This window comes from Melampsora larici-populina (genome assembly GCF_000204055.1).
Source record: "Melampsora larici-populina 98AG31 unplaced genomic scaffold MELLAscaffold_51, whole genome shotgun sequence".
Taxonomy (NCBI): Eukaryota; Fungi; Basidiomycota; class Pucciniomycetes; order Pucciniales; family Melampsoraceae; genus Melampsora; species Melampsora laricis-populina.
In genome coordinates, this window is record NW_006768815.1 from 468,774 (window position 1) to 491,575 (window position 22,802).

General features: G+C 38.1%; 5 protein-coding genes across 5 annotated transcripts; 1 reads left to right on the forward strand and 4 right to left on the reverse strand.

Annotated features, from left to right (window-relative positions):
* Positions 1-1,068: 1,068 nt before the first annotated feature.
* Positions 1,069-2,597, forward strand: MELLADRAFT_67263 (uncharacterized protein; the record flags this gene model as incomplete). The annotated part of the gene is made up of 3 exons (XM_007415454.1): positions 1,069-1,440; positions 1,765-2,559; positions 2,589-2,597. The coding sequence occupies 3 exons, from the start codon at positions 1,069-1,071 to the stop codon at positions 2,595-2,597; spliced, it is 1,176 nt and encodes a 391-aa protein (XP_007415516.1).
* A 5,297-nt stretch (positions 2,598-7,894) lies between these two features.
* MELLADRAFT_39282 (uncharacterized protein) lies at positions 7,895-12,831 on the reverse strand (the record flags this gene model as incomplete). The annotated part of the gene is made up of 7 exons (XM_007415505.1): positions 7,895-8,673; positions 8,750-10,518; positions 10,597-10,706; positions 10,786-11,035; positions 11,110-12,016; positions 12,113-12,257; positions 12,340-12,831. 7 exons carry the CDS (start codon positions 12,829-12,831, stop codon positions 7,895-7,897), a joined length of 4,452 nt encoding a protein of 1,483 aa, XP_007415567.1.
* Positions 12,832-13,647: 816 nt separating this feature from the next.
* Positions 13,648-14,961, reverse strand: MELLADRAFT_67265 (uncharacterized protein; the record flags this gene model as incomplete). The annotated part of the gene is made up of 1 exon (XM_007415504.1): positions 13,648-14,961. The coding sequence occupies one exon, from the start codon at positions 14,959-14,961 to the stop codon at positions 13,648-13,650; it is 1,314 nt and encodes a 437-aa protein (XP_007415566.1).
* A 1,860-nt stretch (positions 14,962-16,821) lies between these two features.
* MELLADRAFT_67266 (uncharacterized protein) lies at positions 16,822-17,361 on the reverse strand (the record flags this gene model as incomplete). The annotated part of the gene is made up of 1 exon (XM_007415503.1): positions 16,822-17,361. The coding sequence occupies one exon, from the start codon at positions 17,359-17,361 to the stop codon at positions 16,822-16,824; it is 540 nt and encodes a 179-aa protein (XP_007415565.1).
* A 3,455-nt stretch (positions 17,362-20,816) lies between these two features.
* Positions 20,817-21,461, reverse strand: MELLADRAFT_111221 (uncharacterized protein; the record flags this gene model as incomplete). Its single annotated transcript, XM_007415502.1, has 1 exon — positions 20,817-21,461. The coding sequence occupies one exon, from the start codon at positions 21,459-21,461 to the stop codon at positions 20,817-20,819; it is 645 nt and encodes a 214-aa protein (XP_007415564.1).
* Between the last annotated feature and the right edge of the window lie 1,341 nt (positions 21,462-22,802).

Below are 22,802 nucleotides of genomic sequence, written 5' to 3' on the forward strand. Positions count from 1 at the left end.
CTTGAACAGAATCATCACTACTTTCTGTTCAACATCCACATAGCCATTTAAGATCGATTAGGACTTATCATCTCTGGAAGCGATTCTGTTTATCTTCTCTTGATCATCATACCTCTGGAAAGAATTCCAGTTAGTATTGATTCTTTTCATCTCATTTTTAGATCAAGATCATAAACAAAAAATCGAACTGATTTTTTGATTCTTTTGTTTAAATATCCTTTTTAGACCCCATCATCTTTTTCTGTGTGCGAAAAGATTGCAATCAATTGTTTGTCAACTTGATCATACGTTGATCAAATCAACACCACAATCTTTAAAGTAAGTAAGATTGTAGGACTTCTTTATTTTAAATTGATTCAGAATCAGACATCAGAAATTAAATACTTTTGGTTTCTGTTTGAAATTCTCTATATTGTCTATCTTGAGACTGTAGCCATTCAATTGATCAATAGGTTTCAAGGCAAATCAATTGAGCTTTGGGCTCAAAAAGACCGTTATAGTACCTGAGGAACTGGAGTACTGAGATACCAGTTTGAGTACAACTTTTGATTTAGATTTATCTTATCAACATTAGATTGACCAGTTGATTGTATTTAAATCATATTGACTAAGTTTTTGATTTAAAAACATTATCAAATCTTGAGAGCATTTTTTTTTCAACTGCAGTAGCAACTCTGATCTAGTTGTTTTTATTTGTTCTCTGTCACACAAATTGATAATCCAAGATCAAATACATTATTGGATTTAATATAACAATACTGTTGTCTTCTTGACTTTGATTTTTTCTGACAAGTCCAGGATACGTTCTTTTTACTGTGGTAAAATCTTTCATTGAGGTCATTTATCAAAGTAAGTAGACTTGAGGACAAAAGAATCAAGAAAACAGATTTCAAGTTCATTCTAGAACAATTGCCCCAAGTAAAGAAGGTCTTGAATACCTTGCTTGCACTACAGAAATATTCCATAGGAATTTGTTCACCAGATTGATATATTATATCTTGAAATTGGATAAAAGAAATCAAGACTTGTTATAAATCTCTTATACCTCACATCTGCTCATTTGTCACAATGGCGGATTGGAATCCACCACCTCACCCTCGTAGCCGTAATGAGCCAGAGCGTTATGGCAACCTCCAAACCACCAGCACCAGCCGGCCTGGAACCAATGGACCACGGTCAAAGATTGGATCCAGGGCGGGATCAACAGCCAGCAGTAAGCAAAGGGCAAATGAAGGCAAAGGTAAGCTTTCAATTACCACTCAGGCTCTGCAAAAGGACTCAACCAACCTTCCATTGACAACAGAAGTTGGTAAAATACAACCATCAGTGGCAGGACCTTCCAGCTCAGTAGATGATCCATATGTTTGGTCTGAGAGTGGTCAAACCGGAAGCTCAGCAGCTGAAGACGGCCATGAACCACCAGCAGAACTCCCATCTGAGGTGACACCAAGGACATTTGGCTCAATAGTACAACCACAGCTAAGTGAACTAAAGCCAGCAGGACTTTCAGGTCTATTACCAGGCTCAAGTGGAAGCAGGCCATGCGCTGATTCCTTTGAACAAGGGTCATTTCTTGCAAAACTTCAGAAGTCAAAGAGTCCTGGGGAAAAAGATTTAGGTACACTGAGTACTCAAGAAAGAGTTATCTTGCGTAAGTTCTCAGAAATAACTCAGAGTGAATTCATTTTACCAATGATGACTGAAATAACCAATTATCTTGGACATTTTGAACAACAGATAAATGTTTCTAATGAATTTAATCAGTCCCTCAAGGAATTTTTGAAAGTATTTAATGGTAATTTAGAAGTTTTGGATTCCAATATCAGAGATTTTAGTAATGAATCAGGTTCTAAATTTTCAGAAGTATTAAAAAAAGAATTTCATCTTTTAGAAGTTGTTAATGCACAATACAAAGAACTTTATAAGGTTATCAGGCAAGATAACAAAGATGTTTCTAGTTTAAATAAAAAGTTTGTTTCCTTTCTAAATCAATTTCCTTCAGAGTCTTTGAATTTGTTTTTAGATAAAAATTCATCCTCTTTGTTTTCTCTGAATGATATTAATGAGAATATTTTAGAGTTCAAAAATACTTTGAATGAGTTTTGTGAAAATCATGAGAGTGAGAGACCCACCGTAGTTCAACATGATCAAGTTCTAACTACACTGTTACAAAATCTTCATCATAAGTTGTATGAAAAACTTGACAACAAGTTTCATCAGAACACCAGTCTGTCTAGTGATGAAATGAACAAATTCATCCAAGACCAAAAACTTGCGGTTGAAAATGAGAAAATCCAGCGGAGTAATTTTCAAGACTTTCTTGCAAGAAGTCTAGAAGAAATTAAAGAAAGTCAAGCAAAGTTTGAAAACTCTACTAATAGTAAATTAGATAAAATTGAAAAGATGTTGCTGAAAATGACAAATAGCAATAAGCAAGACATAGAGCAAGTGCAGGAACAAGTACAAAACAATACTTTACCTACAAATAGAGTTGGCTCAATGGTGAGAAATTTTGAAGGTATCAGCCAAACTCCCATGCAAGGCGGTTCAACAAGAAATGTGAGAAGTGTACCTACTCACCTTGACAGGCAAGATAATGGATCAAGGTTCAGAGTGGAAACTACCCCTAACCTTGGAAATAATCCATTCTTGTCTCAACACATAGGTCAAAGCACTGTGTTGCATCCTGACAATTCAATGGTAGATTTAGAAACAACCACAGAATTGTTGCGTCAAGCATCAATCAGAAAAGAACTAAGGAAAGAATATCCTAACGTCAAGGATTGGCCTACTTTTAGCGGAGAAGGTGAATACAATCACCAGGAGTTTATTGATTGGGTTGATGCAGTGCCAGTGCGCTTACAAATGCCAGATATCTTGATTACATCGAAATTATCAATTGTATTTACTGGTGTAGCTCGCCAATGGGTTATGGATGTCATGAAAGAAGATGGTAGCCATAATAGAACTTGGGAGGAATGGAAACAAGCTATTCAGACCAGGTTTGGTAATGCTCAATGGAGGTCTTACATGGAGAGACTATTCATGAGAGACAGATTCAAACCAGAAATCCATTCTGATTGTGTTAAATGGGCTTCTAGACAACAACAGCGGTTTAGATCATTTAGACCAAATGCAGACTCATCTGAAGTAGCTGAAAAAGTACTTTGGCAGCTACCCAGCACAATCAGAATCCCAGTCCAAAATAGAATTGGTCCAGATAGTAATTGGACAGATTTCATTCTAGCTTTTGAGGATATTGCTAAAAGTTTGATGCCTGTTAGAAGAACACAGGCAAACAATTTTCACTCTCAGTCAAATGATGCCCAACAGGAGAACCAAGTCAGCAGTACAAAGGCTCAAAATTCTACTACTGAAAGAAAAAGTAGTAAATCCTGCAATACCTGTGGCAGTACAGATCCTCAGCATGTTTGGAGAACATGTAAAGGGAAAGGGACAGCCATAAATGCAGTTGAAGCGGAGGAAGATAGACGAGAAGATGACAATGAAGGAGCAGGTGATACAATGGAATTTGTAGAATATGAGGATAGTGCATCTGATATAGAGTATCAACACTAAACTCAAGGAGTTCATGCAGGGGAGTGTTTACCAACAAATGAAGTTCGTAATTCCAAAGTAATAACTCCACACATTTAGAGCATCAAAAAGAGATCATAAACCTTGAGAAGGCGTATGACCTCTTCTGGTGGTGGGGAATGTCAGCCCTGAGTACTAAACCAGAGTACCAATGGGCGACGTATTATAATAAAAACCTTAAAAATAGCAATCACAACTCAAGGCTCAGTTTCAAGAGTCAAGTTACATATTATTTAGCATATGTAACATGTGCAGAACTTACACCAAAGGGTGTGAAGATACATAACTTTGATACAAACCAAAGCTACATATATTTCACAGCCGTAACACATATGTAACAAGTGAAGTATACTTATAATCCAATAGTAACTGTCTTACTGTAATTAACCTAACCATAGAACCACAATTTGTGCGCACTTGTAGTCCAAAGATTTCCAAGGTTCAGACTATATAAACCCTGGAAATCCAACCAAATTGAGAAGAGGAAAATCATCACATTATTATTCAACAACTACACAACTTTGCTTTTATTCATCTTCCTAGAACCTTTAAACTTTGCTTATCAATTACCAAACTTTAAAGGCCTGATTCTACGAACCTTGAACCTCAAACCTTGTGTCTTGTTGCTTATTCTGTGTGCTCATTCAACTTTGTTTCTGATTAGACGCTATAATCAGTATTTCTAGTAATATCCATTTGGTGGAATTACTTGTAAGGAAGTAGTCCTTGAGTATTGCTCATATCAGATTTGGGATTCATCTGATATAAGAAACTCTAAATCTACGGGGAAATCTCTATTAGTCAGAGTGTAAAGTTCCCGGTGTCATAATAGACTTTAACACCACCTTCTTTGACCTTTCTTTGAATAAGAAGAGTATCAATTTAGGATTGAGAACTGCGCGTCAGTTGCTCTTATATTTAATTATTGTAAAGACAATAATTAACCCAAAATCCCTTGACTAAAGCCTTTGTTTAAAGGTCAACTAACTGTAGTCTTTACTTGTTTATTGCAAGTAAAGCTCTTACACCCAAGTCTATACCCATTCATACTAGTAGATATTGATCTACACGACTTTGGTAGAAATTATCAGACCTTCTACAACTCTTTTATTGACTCTACTAGCCTAACAGACGCTAGTAGGCTCACACTTTTGGAAACGAACTGTTACTCTCTTGTGCCTATATTGAATGCTGAGGTTAAGACTGACAACAGAGGCCGACCCCGTGCTTCCGCTACCAACACCAAAAGAGCTGCTAACTGAAAAGAGGACACTAGTTGTTGGAAATCCAATGTCAAACTCAAAGAGGCCAGAAAGAAGCCTTGTATCAACAAATGTAGCTTTTGTTTGGTTGGTGGTCACCGGGTCACCACCTGTCCTTGTCCCCTGGCCCAATTGGTTAAATCAACCAAAGTAGCTTCCTTGTCTTCCTTGGTACCTTCAGCCAGTGGATCTGGTAGTTTGAAGTCCAATTCATCAAAGGATGTATTAGTTGCCAGCACTTCCTCTTCCTTGTCTCAACATTTTTATTTCGTTCCTCTTACTCTGTCAGATATTGATGAAGATGACCAAGTGACTAGAGATGAACATATGTCAGCATCCGACTCAGAAGATCAAGAGTGTTCATACTCAAATGTCAGTGACGATTCCGATTCTGACAAAGAAGAAGATCAAGAACTTTGTCCTTTTTGTGATGATGCTCTCCCGGTTCAACCATCAAGTAAGCTCATTGCCATGAAGGCAGAACTTTTGGCATTGCCAAACATTCAACAGGGAGTGGGATGTATGGGTGCTATGTCCCTTCCGGTGAGTTTCCCATCTCATCTACATCTAACCCTATCTAACCCCATTTGATGATTGCTTTGTGGAAATCCAGTTCACCCAGACCGCGGACTTTTGCCATCTACATTACGCCAAAACGGACATCATTCCACAGGGAATTAGTAAGGGATGGCCAACCACCCTCAAATTCAATCGTTTGGAAGAGTTAGTTAAGATATATGTGACATATCTTCTGTATAGGAAATAATATGCCTTATTCTATTTGTAGGCGCATCCATGCTCATACAGCCATTTTGAGTAAAATTGTAAACAAAGTTGAAGGTTTGACCTACCTCGATGATGCTATCAAGAAGCTGAAAACCAATGGAAGGCACATTTTGAACATTTCAGGACAGTTAGACAATATTGAGGTTGAGCAACCCGGCTAGTAAGTATTACAGTTTTATCATCTCATGAAGATTTATTTGCTGACTTGATTATTTGTTTCAGTTACGGGTACCAAGGGTACAAGATCATTGTCCAAACACTGGAGACCATTTTCCGGAAAGATGCTTCCTCATATAATCATCTCAACGTGAAAAAGGCCACCCCTCTCAGCCCTGATTTTTACTTGTGTCAGGTTCTCTTACCCGAGCTCAGTCTCTGCTTAATTGCCAGTGATCTCAATTTGGACCAACGTCACCCTGAGGTACAAGTCACATTGGAAGCGAGTCGGGCTTTTGGTGCAGCAGTTTTTCCTATTGAAGCCTCAGTGACTCAAACTCCATCATCTACCAACTTACCTAAAGAAGTTGAGAAGGTCAATTCTAACCTAGTCAAACACGGAAACAGTAAAAGCGGTCGAATCCATTCAAAATCAACCTCTTCTTCGACTTCAATCAATTTGCAAAAAAGTGCTTTGGTGAAGCCAGAAGAACAGGATGTATTACAGCAACTGCCTAATGTCATAGTTCCTTACATCAAGTCGGTCTTTAGCCCACCACCATGTGGGAATTGTGGATTCCTTGCAATAGCTCAATCACTCAACTTATACCATGTCACTGCTTATGTGTCAGTTTGCAAACTATTGCTCGATGAACTCCTTGCAAATAAGGAAGTGCATGAAAAACTTATCACTACTCCAGGTATGCGCACTCGTACTCAGCGCTCAAAGGGTACCATGGCCTCCTCAGAAATCATATCTGATCTCCAGAATTGCCTGCAACCCCAGGGCCCAATTTGCACTCAAGACTTCTGGATGTGTATGCCTTACTTGGGCTACGTCATCACCAGTGCATATGACTGCCCTGTGGTCGTTTTTGATCCTCTCAAAGCAAACTGCTACAGTTTTTTCCCTTATCATACTCCGCCAAACAACAAAACCCCAATAGTTCTTGCATTTGTAAATGGGAATCATTTTGTGAGCTTGGGGTGTGGCCCTAAATTGGTTCCTTTCCCAGCACTATACTGCCCCCTATCAGAAGGTATCAAGTCTTTGCATGTACCTCAATGGATCAGCCATTATCAAGCTCAAATGGACATGTGGCAAACTCTCGACACAACTTGTCTGACCTGTAGTGTTATCTTTTGATTTACTTCACTTGTTATTTTATTTCGTTTGTTAATTCCTTTTCAAACTTCTTTACACTCATTCTGCTACTATTGTTTCCATTCCTTGTGTGTTTGCTCAACTTGTATGCTGTTTGTGTTGTTTGCTATGCTATGTATGCTCCCCCTCACCTATGCCCCTCTTATGTAATGTTTTGAAATATATGCACATATTTATGCTATGTCTCATGCGAGTGTTGTGACACGTGGTGTAAAAAGTCATTCATCACTTTGTTCAGACAAGAACAAAGGTCTCTACACCCCAAGAGCAAGAGGATTAGATCAAAAAAAAAGAAACGGTAAGACAAAGTAAAATGTTCAAAGAAGCCCTCAGACTCACTCGTAGCCCTTTTTTCCATTTGGTGCTTCATTCTGCCAAACGCCCGGCTCTGGGCTACGGATTTTTACCTGCGGGCTCAAAGTAGTGGGAATATCCCTTTCAAATCTTATCTTTTCTTTTTCTTTTTCTAAATCCATCTGTTTAGCTACTTCTATACCTCTACTCATTTCTTCATCTTCATCTCACAAAATACAAACATAAAAATTATAAACCAAACTCTTTAACAAAACAAAAACAAAAACGAAACTTCACAACCCACAACCTTGACTCTTATTCCCTTCTTGCTCTTCTTTCTTCTGTTCAAAAATAAAAAAACTTTCCATTCTTCACTACACAACAACAACAACAACAACAACAACATAACAACACATACCCACAAAAGAAAAGAGATAGACACAAACAGTAGAAAGAAGAAAAGAAAGAAAAAAAACTTTATGTAAAAAAAAAGATAAATGCTTAGTTTTTCTTTTTTAAATTTCTTAGATTTTTTTCATGTATCTTAAATTCATAAAACTTCAATCATCATAATCCTAAATAAACCAATCAAAAAAGTCCAAAAGTCAACAAAAAAACCCACCAAAGCTCAAGTTCAGAAAAAAAAGAAAGGATTATAAAAAAAACCACTAACCTGTAAAAGTTCAGCATCATCATCCAAACTAACTTGTCTATACCCCTGTCGATTACTTCCACCCAACCAATTACTACTCACCACAAATCCCCAAACCGAAGTAGCAATGCCCAACAAGAACCAAGGCACAGACACCAAGGTTTCCCAAAGCTCAATTCCATTCCTACCTCTCCTACCTCCATCGGGCAAAGCGATCGGGCCTCTTCTTCTACCCCCTACCCCTCCTCCCAAACCTAAAGCTCTTCTTCTCATCCACCAAAATCCTCCTAAACCACACAAAAGGGCTGGAGTGACTACAAGACTGGTCCACCATATAAATCCATGTGATTGATGAGCCGAACAAATATGTTGAGCTCCTCTATCTAATTGAATCCCACCATCACAAGAAGAATATGGAATCTTTCTAAACTCAGTTCGATCGTACCAAAAGGATTGGTTCCAACTACAAACCGATTCATCATTCTTTAAAGGTTGAGCTCCTTCTACTAACACACATCTTTGGCTTTTCGGGTCTCGCTTATAATTAAAATCACATTCGAAATCTTCTGATGAACATAAACAATTCCTTTGGATCTTATGTGGTTGTGGAATCTTTTCGCCTACATAACACATCTTTTTGGGTGATCTTACTCGGCGGTAGTAGAGTGTTTGACGACCAAAGAGACATGGTTCAGAACGAGTTTCAGATGGTGACCAAAGTTCGAAATCATCATGATTCGGATCAGTTGTATCTAAAACACCTATGGAAACCCAAAAAAACAAAAACAATCAATCTCATCTTCATTTTTTGATTCATTCTTTTCAAAAAAAACTTACATTTCACATTCGTAATCTTTGAAAAATCCAAATGAACAGCAACAGTATGTTCTCCCGAACTCTTAGAGTTTCCAAACAAAATAAACTTTCTAGAAGTATCATCAGGCACGGTAACAATCGAAGTAACCCTAATGGGCGTTTCACCAAACACATATTCTTTCCAAGTCAATCCTTCATCCAATGTAAACTTCACTTTATCTGTTGGTCCTTCATCATTCACTAAAATCAAAATCGAGCCTTGATCTCCATACTCCCATGTATGTGCATCTTTCGAAATCTCTTCCCATGTGAATCCTCCATCTCTTGTTAAAAACGTATCTGATTCACTATAAGGTGCTAATGAATGACCAACGTTTCCAACAGCCATCATCAACCCCACAGCCGAAGGAGAACTATAAGTAGCACGCGGATCAGATCGTTCAGTATACCCATGAATATGTAATGAACAAGCCGTAGAAGTACAAGCATAAGGTTGTCCTAATGAATCTTTAGCAGGTGGTGCGATCGGTTTCCATCTACCTCCATCATTATGTGTGATTCTAGAAACTAATTTCTTTTGCTTGGTGATCATCGCTTCTTCTGGATTCCCAACAATGTTCATCACAGCTATTCCATCTAATCCCATCATCTTTTCAAAATCGACATATCCTTTATCATTCCGATTAACATGTTCAAGTGAAAGACTATAATAAGTTCCATTAGAATTCGATTTAAACAATGATCCAAACTCGCTACCTGATGCTCCATTAGTGGTCACATGTAAAAAAACAGCATCAGTGGTCGATTCAAGTACGGTATAAGCTTTATTTTCGATCCGTAAGTTGGGTGGAAATTGTGCTAAAGCAAAATGAGTACCGTCCATGGAAACATGTAAGTTTAATTGATCTACATGTTCATTGATTTGAGCTACTACCATATACTCTTCAAACGTAGCAAATCCTACAATCGAATTAAACAAAGTCGTCTTATCTGAATAAAAGTTTTTCCCTAACACTAATCTTAATGGGTTCGAACTCATCGATTTTTGTGATCCTTTCTTGTTTAAATATGATTCACAAAAGATCGTACGTTCATCTAGTCTAAACTTCTTATCTCTTCCCCAAGAACAAACTCTAACATATTCATCTATCCGATTCCAATACCTTCCATTATCTTTTGTATAAAACGAAACCGCTTTACACGATCCCACCGAAGATCCAAGACATCCTTCACTACCTGTCCAAATCAACCAATCAGCTCTTGTTGGATGAAAATCAAGTAAAGGGATGCCCAGTAGATTAGGTTCGTTAGGTGTTCTTAACATATTCCAACTCGCTCCTTTATCCGTCGTATAATAAATTTCTTGATTAGGTGAGATCAGATAAGCTCGATCACGTGAGTAAGGATGCATTTGCATGGAAATAAACTTGACATTCTTCACCACTTCATTCCAACTGAATCCTTGATTGATCGATTGCCAAATTTGATTTTCAGACGTGAAGGCTAAGACAGTATGACTATCACCAAAATAGATATGTTCAAGTACAGATCCTTTGAATTGAAATCGTTGATGAGTCACTTGTCCAGGTAAGGCTTGTCCTTCTGTACACGCCTTTTGTTGTGGTTCATCTTTCTTTAAGCCCTTTGATCGATCACAGGTGTTACCCGGTATGAGACGGTATCCTGAAGAACCCATGAATTTGTCTGTAGCCGATGCACATTGCCCTTCCGGAATCTTTTCAGGTCCAGCCAACACACATAGCTTATTGTCCGGAACATAATTGTAGTCACTAGGATGACACATAAAGGATTGATCGCGTTTAGTTATAATTCCGCGAAGAACTTCCAAAACCAACAGACGCACTCACCATTCAAAATCTTCATCCGTACAAGGACAATTCTCTTCTTTACTAACAGCTTCATGAAACTTTTCACCAACATAACAATCCGCATCAGCTTTCCTTCTTCTAAAATATTGCTATCCAACCAAAAAAAAAAAAAGTTAGTAAAAGATAAATTCATACGGTTCAGATCAGAAAAGAGAAGAAGATCCAAACCTTATGACCCATTAAACAATCCGAATGACCACTTAGTTTCCTAGCATACCAATTCTCAAAATCTGATTCTTGACATTTCTTTCTACCTACTTGACTAAAATCTAATTGGATCACTACATGTCGATCACCATTACCTTTCTTAGCATCTTCTCTACTCAAGACACCTAATAATAAAAACTTTTGTGATGTAGCATCAGGTACAGATGTTAAATGTTTAGGCACCACTTTTTGTCCTAATCTCATGGTTTGCCTAATCCATTCAAAAACATACTTCAAAATGTCAATCTCTCGGAATCAAAACTTAGAATTGAAATTCAAACTTACCAAGTCTTTCCAAAATCATAACTGTAATCTACTTCTTCTGTTGCTTCTTCATCATCAATGGTGATCAATAAACCACCTTGATCACCAATCTCATACTTCCTTGCACCTTCATGTACCATCTTCCAACTCAAGCCACCATCGGTACTCAAAAACGTATCCGATTCTGCATACGCCTTCAAATGATCTCCAATACTTCCTACTGCCATCAAGATGCCCGGAGCAGGTGTCGAAAAGACTCTTCCAAAGTTATGAGGTTGAGTAACTGAATGAAGATGTAATGAACAAGATTGCAAATCAGATGGATCACAACCTAGTTTTGATCCTTTGAGATTAGTAGAAGGAGCTTGGATCAATTGCCAATGACCTCCATCATCAAAGGTGATTTGAGATTGAACTTTTTTATGATGATGATGTGATTCGATCTCATCAGCATTAGAGATCGTATTAGCAATCGAGATACCTTCGATAGCCACAATCTTTTCGAAATCGACAATCCCATTAGCCGATCTAGAAGTATAATCTAAACTTTTCACAAAATAAGTTCCATTGGAATTCGACGTGAACATCGTACCGGCCACAGCTGATGGATGTGTCAAGACATCGACCATGATCGAATGAGGCGTAGATTCGACAATCGTATATGCATTCTCTCTTAATCCATGACCATGAGGAAACCTTGCTCTTGACCATTCCCTTCCGTTCTCTGAAACGAAGAGTAACATCTCATCTGAAGCACTAGATGGATGATTACTTGGATCTGAAAAGATATTACCGGGTTTGAGAGCCACTACAATATACTTTTGAACAGCACCCATACCCACTACTCCTTTACTATTCTTTCCGAGTCCTAAATCGATCAACGTACGATCTTTTACAAAGAAATCTGAACTTGAATATAATCTTGATTCTCGTAATGAAGAAAGTTGTCCAGTTAGAGCTTTAAGTCGATCTAATAAACTTATTGGACCTGATGTTCTAGATGTCGTGGGTTTCAATTCATCACTAGGTGCTTCATATGCTATACAATAAACTGTTTCGAGTGGAACGGTTGATTTGAAGTGTTTGCTCGAATAAGCCCAAAGACATTTAGAAGTATGATCAATGATCTTCTTAGGTGCAGTTGAGAAAGTATCAGTAGTCACCCAAGTCTATGATATCCCCCAAAAGAGAAACAGAAACCCATCAGTTATGAATCAAAGCTTGAGATGAAAAGAAAAGAAGATTGATTACCTCATCAAAACATGTTTTACCTTGCCAACCACCTAAACTTTCACATCTCTGACCATTAAATAAGATCCAATCCCATTTAACCGAATGAAAAGCCAAAGGAGAAGAGGTAATAGTCGGATGATCAGCCGTTTCGAAACTTTGCCACGAATCACCTCTATTGATCGTACGCCAATGTTTATTAGTTTTACTTAAGATGAACGCTACTCGATTATCATAACTATGATCGATCAAGACCCATGCATCACCCGAAGGAACGGTATCGATCAAAGACCAGGTTTTTCCTTCATCTGTTGATCTTCTGACTAATCTTTCTGATGAATCATGTGCTAGGATGATAGGAGTATCTTCAAAGTAAATTAGTTTTGAAGGTGCATGAGAGAATGTGTTGATAGTTGAAGTAGGTGGGTTTGGAGTAGCTGCTTGAGTTAGAATACTTGGGGATGAGATTAGTAGGATGGATAAGATTAAAAGGTAAATTGGGTTTGTGATCATTGATGATGGTGAATAGTAGAGTGGTATTGAATCATGATGTGATTTTGATGATTTTGAGGATGATGATGGTGATGATGAGAATGAGAATGATTGAGATTGATAATCTTTCTTTTTCTTTGTAGTGTTGGTATTCATTTATTATTGGTTGATGATGATGATGATAAATTGATAGGATGGATTGGTTTCTTGTTCTTGTGGTTGTTGTGGTTCTTGTTCTTGATTGATTGGTTGATGACGATTGATTGATGATTTGATATTTTGAGTGGTTTAATCCAGTTTAATCTGAGTACTTAACTCTAAATTCAAGTCTTCTATTCAATCTAATTCACTTGATTAAACTCAATTTAATAGTTTTCAATCGATCATCTCTCTCTCTCTCTCTCCATGAACACGTCCAATTACTAATTCAACCAACTAACCTGTCATAAGACGTTTCATCATCTCAATCTAATCATAAAGCCTTCAAAAAAACTTATCACCTTGGTATTTACTATTCTCTAGTGTGGGCTGACTTATAGCTCCCCCCTCTAAACAAACTGGTTTCATTTCATTCATGACTATAATTAGTATAATTCCAAAAAAAGTACGCTAGATGTGAATCTGTTGGAAGTGCATTGAAAAACCAAAACCTAAGATGATTTCAATGCTTTACGTTTCAAAATTAATAAAAAATTAAAATTGTAGAAGAGAAGAAAGGTCGAATATAGTATACAATTGATGATCAAGTTATACAAATTGTCTTTAGTAAGGATCAAATCAAGTTCAAGAAGAACGTTAATCAGAAAGGAAAATAATTCAAGAGAAATTTAATCAATTTCATTCCATCATTTCTTCATCCGAATCAGATCCCACATCCATCATCACACAATCCGTATCCGTATCCGTATCAGAACCAGACTCCGAAGCAGACTCCAGTGCATTGCTAACCAATTCAACCTCATCAATCACCATCTTATCATCCTCAAGTAGACTTTCAGTCTCCACATCCATCCGATCATCTTCAACCACAAGTTCAACCAATGGGATAGGTAAGAACACATCGACCATTTCTATTTCTGGACAAACTGTTTCTTTGGGTGTGGTCTTGGATGATGATGTGATTATCCAGCTAAGTGGGATGGGATTAGGTGCGGAGCCAAGGGATTGGGCATTTGAGCGAGATCTTCCGGGACGGGACGGGTGTGGGGGTTGAACTGGTGGTGGTGGTGGTGGTGGTGGTTGGGCGAGGGATTGTTCGGCTTGGAGTTGCTGCTGATGGAGTTTTCTTTGAAACTCTTCTTCTTGTTGTTGTTGGATATAGTTTGAGTTGCTGTTCTTCTTGTTGTCGTTGTTGGTATTATTTTCTAGTTGGTGCTCTTCTTGTTGTCGTTGTTGGATAAGTTTCAGTTGCTGTTCTTCTTGTTGTCGTTGTTGGATAAGTTTCAGTTGCTGTTCTTCTTCTTGTTGTTGTTGAATAAGTTTCAGTTGTCGCTCTTCTTCTTGCTGAGCTTCTTGCTGTCGTGTTTGCTCAGCTAGCACCTCTTCTTGTTGTTGTTGCAACAATTGCAGCTGGTACTGTTCTTCTTGTTGCTGTTTAACTTCCAGGTGTGTTGGAGTGTGATGTATGATCGGTTGGTCCTCTGATTTGACGTTTGTTTCATCTGACTCTTGCTTTGGAATGACTTGTGATAAATAGAGTGACGCTCCTTCTTCGAATTCCTTACGTCGATTTATTTGTGATATTCTTAGTTCAGAAAGGATTTCGAAAACACTCTTGGAATCGTTTTCGATAATCTTTGCATGTCTCTCTCTCGTGCGGATCTCTCTTGACCACTTCTTGGATCTCTTCCTTTGACGATATTCTTGATACAACTCTTGATTGAAGTAAGGTTTATGGATTATTTGTCGGGGAGTCAAGGTTTGAGATTTGCTGAGTTTCCTTCCTCTTGAGCTGAATGGGTTAATCCTTCGCAAAAGTTTAAGGTTTTGCTCATGGTTATAATAGACCGCGATCGTTTGTAGTTGACTTGAGGCGAAATCAGGTCGTTCCCTTTCAAGATGGCATTTGGCTACACACTTTGTCCATGTGGTTTTTCGAGACATTTCGGCTTGAGGAGCTGGTCGTAATCGTAGAGTAGAAGTGGAAGACATGATTATGATATGAGGAAGTATAGGAAAGAACAAAACTATAAAAAAATGTATGCAGATGATCAGGATCGTCGGATTCCAATGGTTATAGGACAGTAGAAAGACAAGTGAAATAAAAACTTACAGAACAAGATAAAATCCACGTACCTGAACCGAAAGGTGAGCTAGTGTAGGAAAGTTGATAAAGCTGTGCTGTTGATGGCACGAGAGCGAGGAGCGGCGAAGATGTTGAAGATTTTCAAAGAAAAGATTTGTTGGTGTCTAAAGGGTTGATGATCTAAGATAAGATATCAAAGGAAATCGATAAACGAAGAACAAACAATTTGTGAGTGGTTATACTAAAGAACAATGGGAAATATAGTGTATCACCACTTGAGCAATAAAGATATGTCTTCACTTACTGAAGGCGAATGAAAAGGTCAATGAGACTCAAGAAGAAAGTGCTAAGATTGGTTTGATAGATTTGGAAAGCTTAGAAAGTGATATGAAGATGAGACGATGATGAAGTTCGAAATTGTGGAGCAAAGTTGTCCTATTCTTATACGATCAATCTCAAGAGAGTAAGGCACAAGTAAAAAGTAAATAGATGGCGAGTCTTGATCTCATGATCTAACTAACTCGTCAACTCAAATTACAATCTATCAAATTGATACAAGAGAAGGCAGGTAAGGGACATCCAATGCCATCATCAACGGTCAAGGAACAAGTCATCAGCTCATACCATCTTGCGGACATCTGATGAATGCTAACCAAAGAAATGTCACTCTGGTTGTGTAGATGTTAGGATGAGGAAGATGGGACTAATTCGTGCCACTGCCACGTTAACGGCCCTAGCCATCCGGGTATAGTCACACAAGACAGACAACTTATTGATATTGATAGGATGGCAAGGTAGAAATTTTGATCAAGACTAATGAATGAGAGAAGTTCATTTGCGGAATAGAATTTTGAGTAATGACCAATGCAACAATCTTGCAACCTTGAATGCCGGAAGGAATTGCCTCCGAAAGTGTCAATGCTCAGCCAGACTCAGGCTCCAGAAGCTTGGTCAATCATTGGAGTTGGTACTGGGTATAGACACAACTTTGCCACTGCTAAATGCTGAGAAGGTCGAGCTTCAAACAAGTATTGCATATGTCTGTTCCAGTACCGGTACGATCTATCTGGCTGTTTTGTTTTTGATTGTGATTGAGGAAATGAAACCAATTTATGCCATGTTGGGTGGCGCGACTATCTGGGTGTGCTTTTGCAAGCTTTCCGCGGACAAGTCATCCCAGAGACTACGTCAACAGATATTGTGATGGAGACTGATGAATGTCAGTCAAGCTTGTACGGTTTGCGGGCCGGGAAGACAATCGGTCAAGGCCAAGTGGTCGAACAAATTTCAGCCAATGTGGGTTGAACAATGATCATGAATGACAGAGGCGATTGGGGGCGATTGTGAACAACATCAAGCTTAATGATACCTTGACAGTTCAATTTCTGGCGCAAATTTCTAGTCGGTTGTTACAGTTGGTAATCAGTTTGTTGGAGATCAAAAAAAGAAAAGGAGAAACAGAAGGAAAGGGGTTAAACCGCTAGATAATACATAATACTATAAAAAATGTGAATGACACTCTTCCACAAAAGGATGGATGGGTTGAAAGAAAGGAAAGATGTGAGTGAGAAGAGACACAATTGGAAGTAGATACCAGGATGAAGCATTTTTCTTGATATAAAACTCACACCTGGAGTTTAAACTGAAGCTGATAATCCAGACAAGACAAAGTAAAAGTTACACGAGGACCAAATCATTTCTGTTTGTTTTGTTTCTTCTCAAACACTCCTCTTTGTGCCACACTGGACTACTATCTCTCCTATCTACTACATAGGGCCCTGAACACCTTTGTCTTTCTGCTTCATAACTTTCATCAATATTGACACAAACACAGAACAAACCAGTGCTGCAACCAAACCTATGGTGAGTTTCCGATAATCATGCTTTTGTTTTAGATCCATTCTTTGACCAGGAGCTGGTGCAGGTGCAGGTGCATGAGACTGCATAGGTGGATCTGAAATAAAGTTATCATAGTACAATAATTTTCTGATAAACTTGGTCTCCTGACTCAATTCTTCATTTGTGCTTTCCTTTGGGTTCTTTAAATTCTTCTCAATCACTTGATTTTGTTTTTCATACTTTTGAGCATCCTTTGAGATCTGTTCTGGGTTTTTGTCCATAGTGCCATGTCCTACTGAGGATATGGTGGTGGTTGGACCGATTGTTGAAGCACCACTGATATCTGTATGATGTGGCATAACAGGCAGGACTGCTCCATAAACCAGCTTCTGCATACTTAGTAAAACAAGAAGAGCTCTATGATTTATCTTGAATGCATGATCTTTCTTGGCATTGATTCCAGTCATTGTTTTTATGTAAATCGTTTGAATTGGAAGAGGTATCCTGTCTGTTTGGATATTTCTCAAAGTTTATCTTGCTTTACAGAATTGGGCTAACTTGCAGATCAGAACACTCTTTTTGGCTTGTTTTGTGGGTCCTGTGTTCTTGATCTTTGGAATGGGCTTCTTTGTTCTATCAGTTACAAAAGAAATTGATACCTTGGAAGAGTTGTTCTGTGATGTTATATAAATGTGTGATATATACTTGATTATGTTGGATGACACTAGTGATCAAAGGTTGAAAATCAAACTGTGCTAGATTTCTCTCAATAAATGAAAAAATGTTAAAGGAAATGTTAAAGTCAAGAAAGATCAGGAGGAAAAACTCAATTTGTGTGGAAACTGCAGGATGATTGGAAGTGATTGAGCCTCATGATACAGCACCAGTGTCTAGGTAATCATCACATATGCTCTCTCACAAGTCTGACCAAGTAGTGATACAAACCTCAGCAGTTGATCAAAAGAATTATGATGCTAAATCATTGCACCAAACTATGTATTGATGAATATTGGCAGATTGGTTTTTGAAGTGTCACCTTTTACATTGGAAAAGCCTGTTGCACATCCATAAAGAACAATGGAATGATTTTGAAAATAACAAAACTGTCCAAGATCAAGATCTTGAAGTCCACTGGGAGTGAGCACAGTCTATGCAGCTTACTTATGTAGGAAAGTTACAGAAGCTGAACTATTGCAAGATGAGATGTACATTTACTGCTGAAGGTCAAATTTGTGTGTGTGTTTGGAGGGGGCCTCCCTTGGACTTCACAATTATGAAGAAATAAAAAAGCACTACTGATACCCCCATCCTTATTTTGAATCAATATCTACACAGAACACAGTGGGGCAGAGTCAAGCTTATTGGGATAGGTCTCTTGAGACTTTTTTAGTATTTGCACCAATGGTTGTCTGCTCCAAGATCAAATGCTAAAGAGCTCTAATGAACCATTATGTACCATCCCCTGAACCCTACCTCCAATTTGTTACTACAACACTGATGCTCCATTTCATCATCACCAAATTGGACAACCACAACATGTTCCCCAATATGATCACGGATTTGAATGTTTGGACCACTCGCCTGGCCCAATGCTGCACACAACACAAGCTTTGCTTTCCACAAACCTTCAAATGTAAATCTTGGAACATTCCCTCAGAATCATCATATTGGAACTCCTTCAGCAGTAGCAATGGTTGGTCTACCAAAACTCTCTGGGCCAGGATCACCCTTATCACCCTCATCAACTCCAGACAAACCAGCAATCAAGCATGAATATTCAGCCACTGACTCAGACATCCTCACCACCTGCCTCAGCCAAGGTTAAAATAGGATGCAAGCCAATGGCAGACTCTACAGTGCAGGCTATGGCCACTGTTAAAACTCCTGATTCCACAAAACCCAACCAAAAAGGAGATTTCCACCGCCTCTGGGAAATCCATAAGAATGCCAGCCACAAATCAGCTAGTGGTCTCATTATTCAATGGGTCCTCATAACCAGTAATTGCAATAGATGGAACACAAAGGGCTCCAAAAAGAATATGATATCCAAAGAGATCTCTGAATTCTTGATTCAAAAAAATCTTTGGATAGGATGGAAATTCACTTATTCAACAAGAGTTTCACTGTCATATTTAAAGTCACAAAAAGCCTATACTAATTGATTTTTTGAAATTCAGTGATTGGAGGATACATATTGAGAAGCTCTAGAGAAGACCAAGAAAATTGGTACAGGATATATTGGAGTCTCAGCAGAGAGATAATTCTCTGTTATGTATATTTTCTTGAATACTGGAACAAAATCTGTTCCTCACATCATTTATACATAGACCAAATCAAGACAATATTTCCTTCATTCTATGAGCTGGATCAGTTTGACTTGTGGAAAATTGACTTACAGAGTGTAGTGTGATCATATTCAAATATGATGTAAGGTGACCTTATTGTAAATTGTCTGCAGTTGTCTTTCTGTTTTTGTGATCATTTGATATTGGTTAACCAATTTTGTGCGCTACATCTCAATTCTCAATGTGTGCATTACAACATTACAACTCTTGGCTTACGGTCTCCAACACCGCAAGCGCTGCGCAACGCAATGGATTTTGACCTATTTCCATTGTGTTGCGCAGTCGGCGCATCATTACGCTACGCAACCACTCCGCAATGGGGTGTTTTTTTTCTAACTTGCCGTTGCGGAGCGGTCGGGCAAATATTGCGGAAAATGCGCAATATTGCCCTATTTCCGCAATATTTGCCCTAAATAACCGTCAAAAACCAACCGCAATTGCGGTGCGGGTTTCTGTCCAAGGGGTTTTTTGAACCCGGATTGCGGAGCGCTGGCACCGCACTATATTGCGTTGCTATTGCGGCGCCCAAAAGCGCTACGCAACCGCACCGCAACTGCAACATAGTGCGGTGCTCTTGCGGTATTGCTGTCTCATCCACTATATGTGGTAAGCATATTAGTTCTTTCTGTTCTTTTAGTGTTTTCTCTTTTTCTCTCATTTATTTCTTTCACTGATTCACTGATGTCTTTATTTGAACACAGGTCAGAGTCTAGACCTGATTTATATACTTTATTAGATACCAAAAACGACAAGGATTGATCCCCAAACCTTTCCAACATGGCATGTACCATTCATGACTTGTTAAGCAATTTAATGATACTTCAGTACCCTTGCATTCTAATATAATATCAAGTAACTCTAAACTAAAAAAACAAAAACCCAAATCTCTAATTCTTTCTCACTCCTGAAATGCAATATGATGAAATTCTTTAATGTGGGGTGATTTGATGGTTGTACATCCCTTTTTCCTTGATGAATGGTAATGGTAAGTAAACAATTCTAGTTTAGTCTTTGACTGACTAGTCAGTAAATGTTCTCAAAAATGTAGTTGTAAGGAACATACATAATGGTAAGACTTTTTTTATTGTTGGGGAATAGTTGTATGATTGACTCTATGTGATTTATTATCAAAAAGGTAAGTAATAAGTACGGTGGGAATGCCAAAGAACTTGAAGTTTCTTCTTCATAATCGAAGCTGAGGAAGATGGATCTTTGTCTCTGGAGTCTCAAGATCCAAACAAGTAGCTTAGATTCCTTGAATATAAGGTATCTTTGAATGCAACCCCTTGGACAATCGATGACGTCTTTCAAAGACTTTTGATCAAACCTTTTGAAAAGGTTTAGTTCACCTCAAAGAGACCTCTGAAGTTTTATTTTCAATATAAATTTGTATCAGGTTGTAATTAGGAATCTTATTATCATTTAAAAGGATTGGTCAAGATAGATTAATAGGTTAAAGATAAGAAAAAGAATTTAAGAAACAAATGAAACTCGAAAAAAATCAAAAGGAAGAAAACAAGAAGGAAATCAAATCTTTCAAAAAGAAAATAAATCTAAACAAATGAATTTGATTAGGTTCATAAATGAAAGGGAAGAAAAGATCTAAAGAACCTATAACTATTACCCATCCAATCCACAACGCTCCAAAACGGCAAGGTCCCCATACCCCTGACATCTTCCCGAACCTGATCCAAACCCTGTCCCTCCTTCCAAAAAACCCCAGGATGAACCACCACCTCAACCTCCGCTCCATTTTCCTCATCAGTTCTGTTCACTTGAGAAACATAAACAGATTGGCGTTCCATAACTTGTTGGTACCGAAGAGATTGAGCAACTTTCAAATCAGAAAACACCTCGACCCTACTTTTCTTCGAATCCCTAAACATCTTAGCAAACTTCTCTTCTAATTTTTTCTTTCTAGACTTCCTCAAACTTTGATTTCTTTTAGAATACTCAACATGTAATTTTTTAGTATAATAACCAGGAAAGATAAATTGTTGAGGATTCGATCCATAGAGTAGTTTTGAAGATTGTGTTGGAGATCGGTTAAGGAATCTTTGTTGTTCATGGTATTGATAGTTTACTCCGATGGCTTTGATTTGTTGTTTGGTAAAATCTATCCTTTCTCTTTCTAGTTGACAATATGCAACACAGTGTGTCCAGGTAGCAGTTTGTGAAATTTCGTCTAATCGCATTGGAAGTAAACGTCCGGTTGATAACATCTTTTTTTTCGAAATCTAAAGATAAGAAGAAATTTATATATTAAGAAATGATGAAGAGTCGTTTGGGGGGTTGGACGGACTTACTGGAAAAGAAATTAAGGTCACTTACGGGAAGGGAAGGAAGAAGTGAAGGTGGAAAGGAAAGTGGCGAGATTGGAAGTGAGATAGAGAAAGACGAATGTAAGATAAAGTAGAGTGAGGAGCTGAGTTAAAGGTCTTCAAAATTATTGATGGCCTATAGTCGATGAATTGTTTAAATAAGTGTAAGGATAATGTCAAATGATTTAAAAAGTAAGGTCCAAGATCAGTTGCGAATTAATAAGTTAAGATGGATGATGACAACCAAAAAGTTTCAAACCCATCACTTCTTTATATAGGTAGCAGAATAAAAGGCACGAAAAGGTGATTTGGTAAATAAATGGCAGGTCTTGAAGATCTTCATAGTCCGAACCTAAACTTAATTTCCTCATCCACTCATTTCGAAATCGATCCAGGATTCCAGTAAGGGCCTCATTCACTTCCGAATAACCAACGGCTTTTCAAAACCCATTTCGTGTTATGGATTTTAAGGTAACACAGGATCAAAGAGCTACAGACCTACTTCATGCCACGTTACCCGCCATGGATGGCTAAAGAGTATTCGTTCATGAGCTGACTCAAGAGTATTCGTTCATGAGCTGACTCAAGAGTATTCGTTCATGAGCTGAGGTCTGTAGTCAAAAGTTATTGTAGGTAGTCCACATAATAAGACAGTAATTGGACCACAAGTAAGCAGGAGATTCCAATCAAGACTGACGAATGAAAAGTCAACCGCAATCCCAATTCACCAAAGAAATCTGATCAACAATAAAACCACCCAAACACTTCAAAAGTTACAGTCGTTTTCAAGTAGCTTGCCCAGATTTGTCTGCAAAACTCGAGCAATTTGGCGGTGAATTCGTGGAAAGCTTTTTGAAAACGACTGGAGATGATGTATATGTACCGCGCCCAAAAGATTTGGATTTTGAAGAAATGATAAGTATTGGGTTTTCATACCAGATCCTTTCTTTTTCCTCTTCCTTTTCCTCAACGTCATCAAGAAAACAGACCCAAGATCCAAACTTGTAAACCCCCCCCCCCCCACAGAGATAGAGAGATGAATAACCAGATATACCAAAAAAGACACCAAACTTTCTTTTACTTTTACATTCAAGGTCTTATTTAGTAAGAAAATGAGTCTTGGCAAAAAGATCAAATCGAAACGCTTTTACTGTATCAGTTAATCATCATGAAACACAAATCCGAATTTTACAAAAATCAAAATCAACCCAAGTGATTCAAATATAATTTTCTACTAATCCC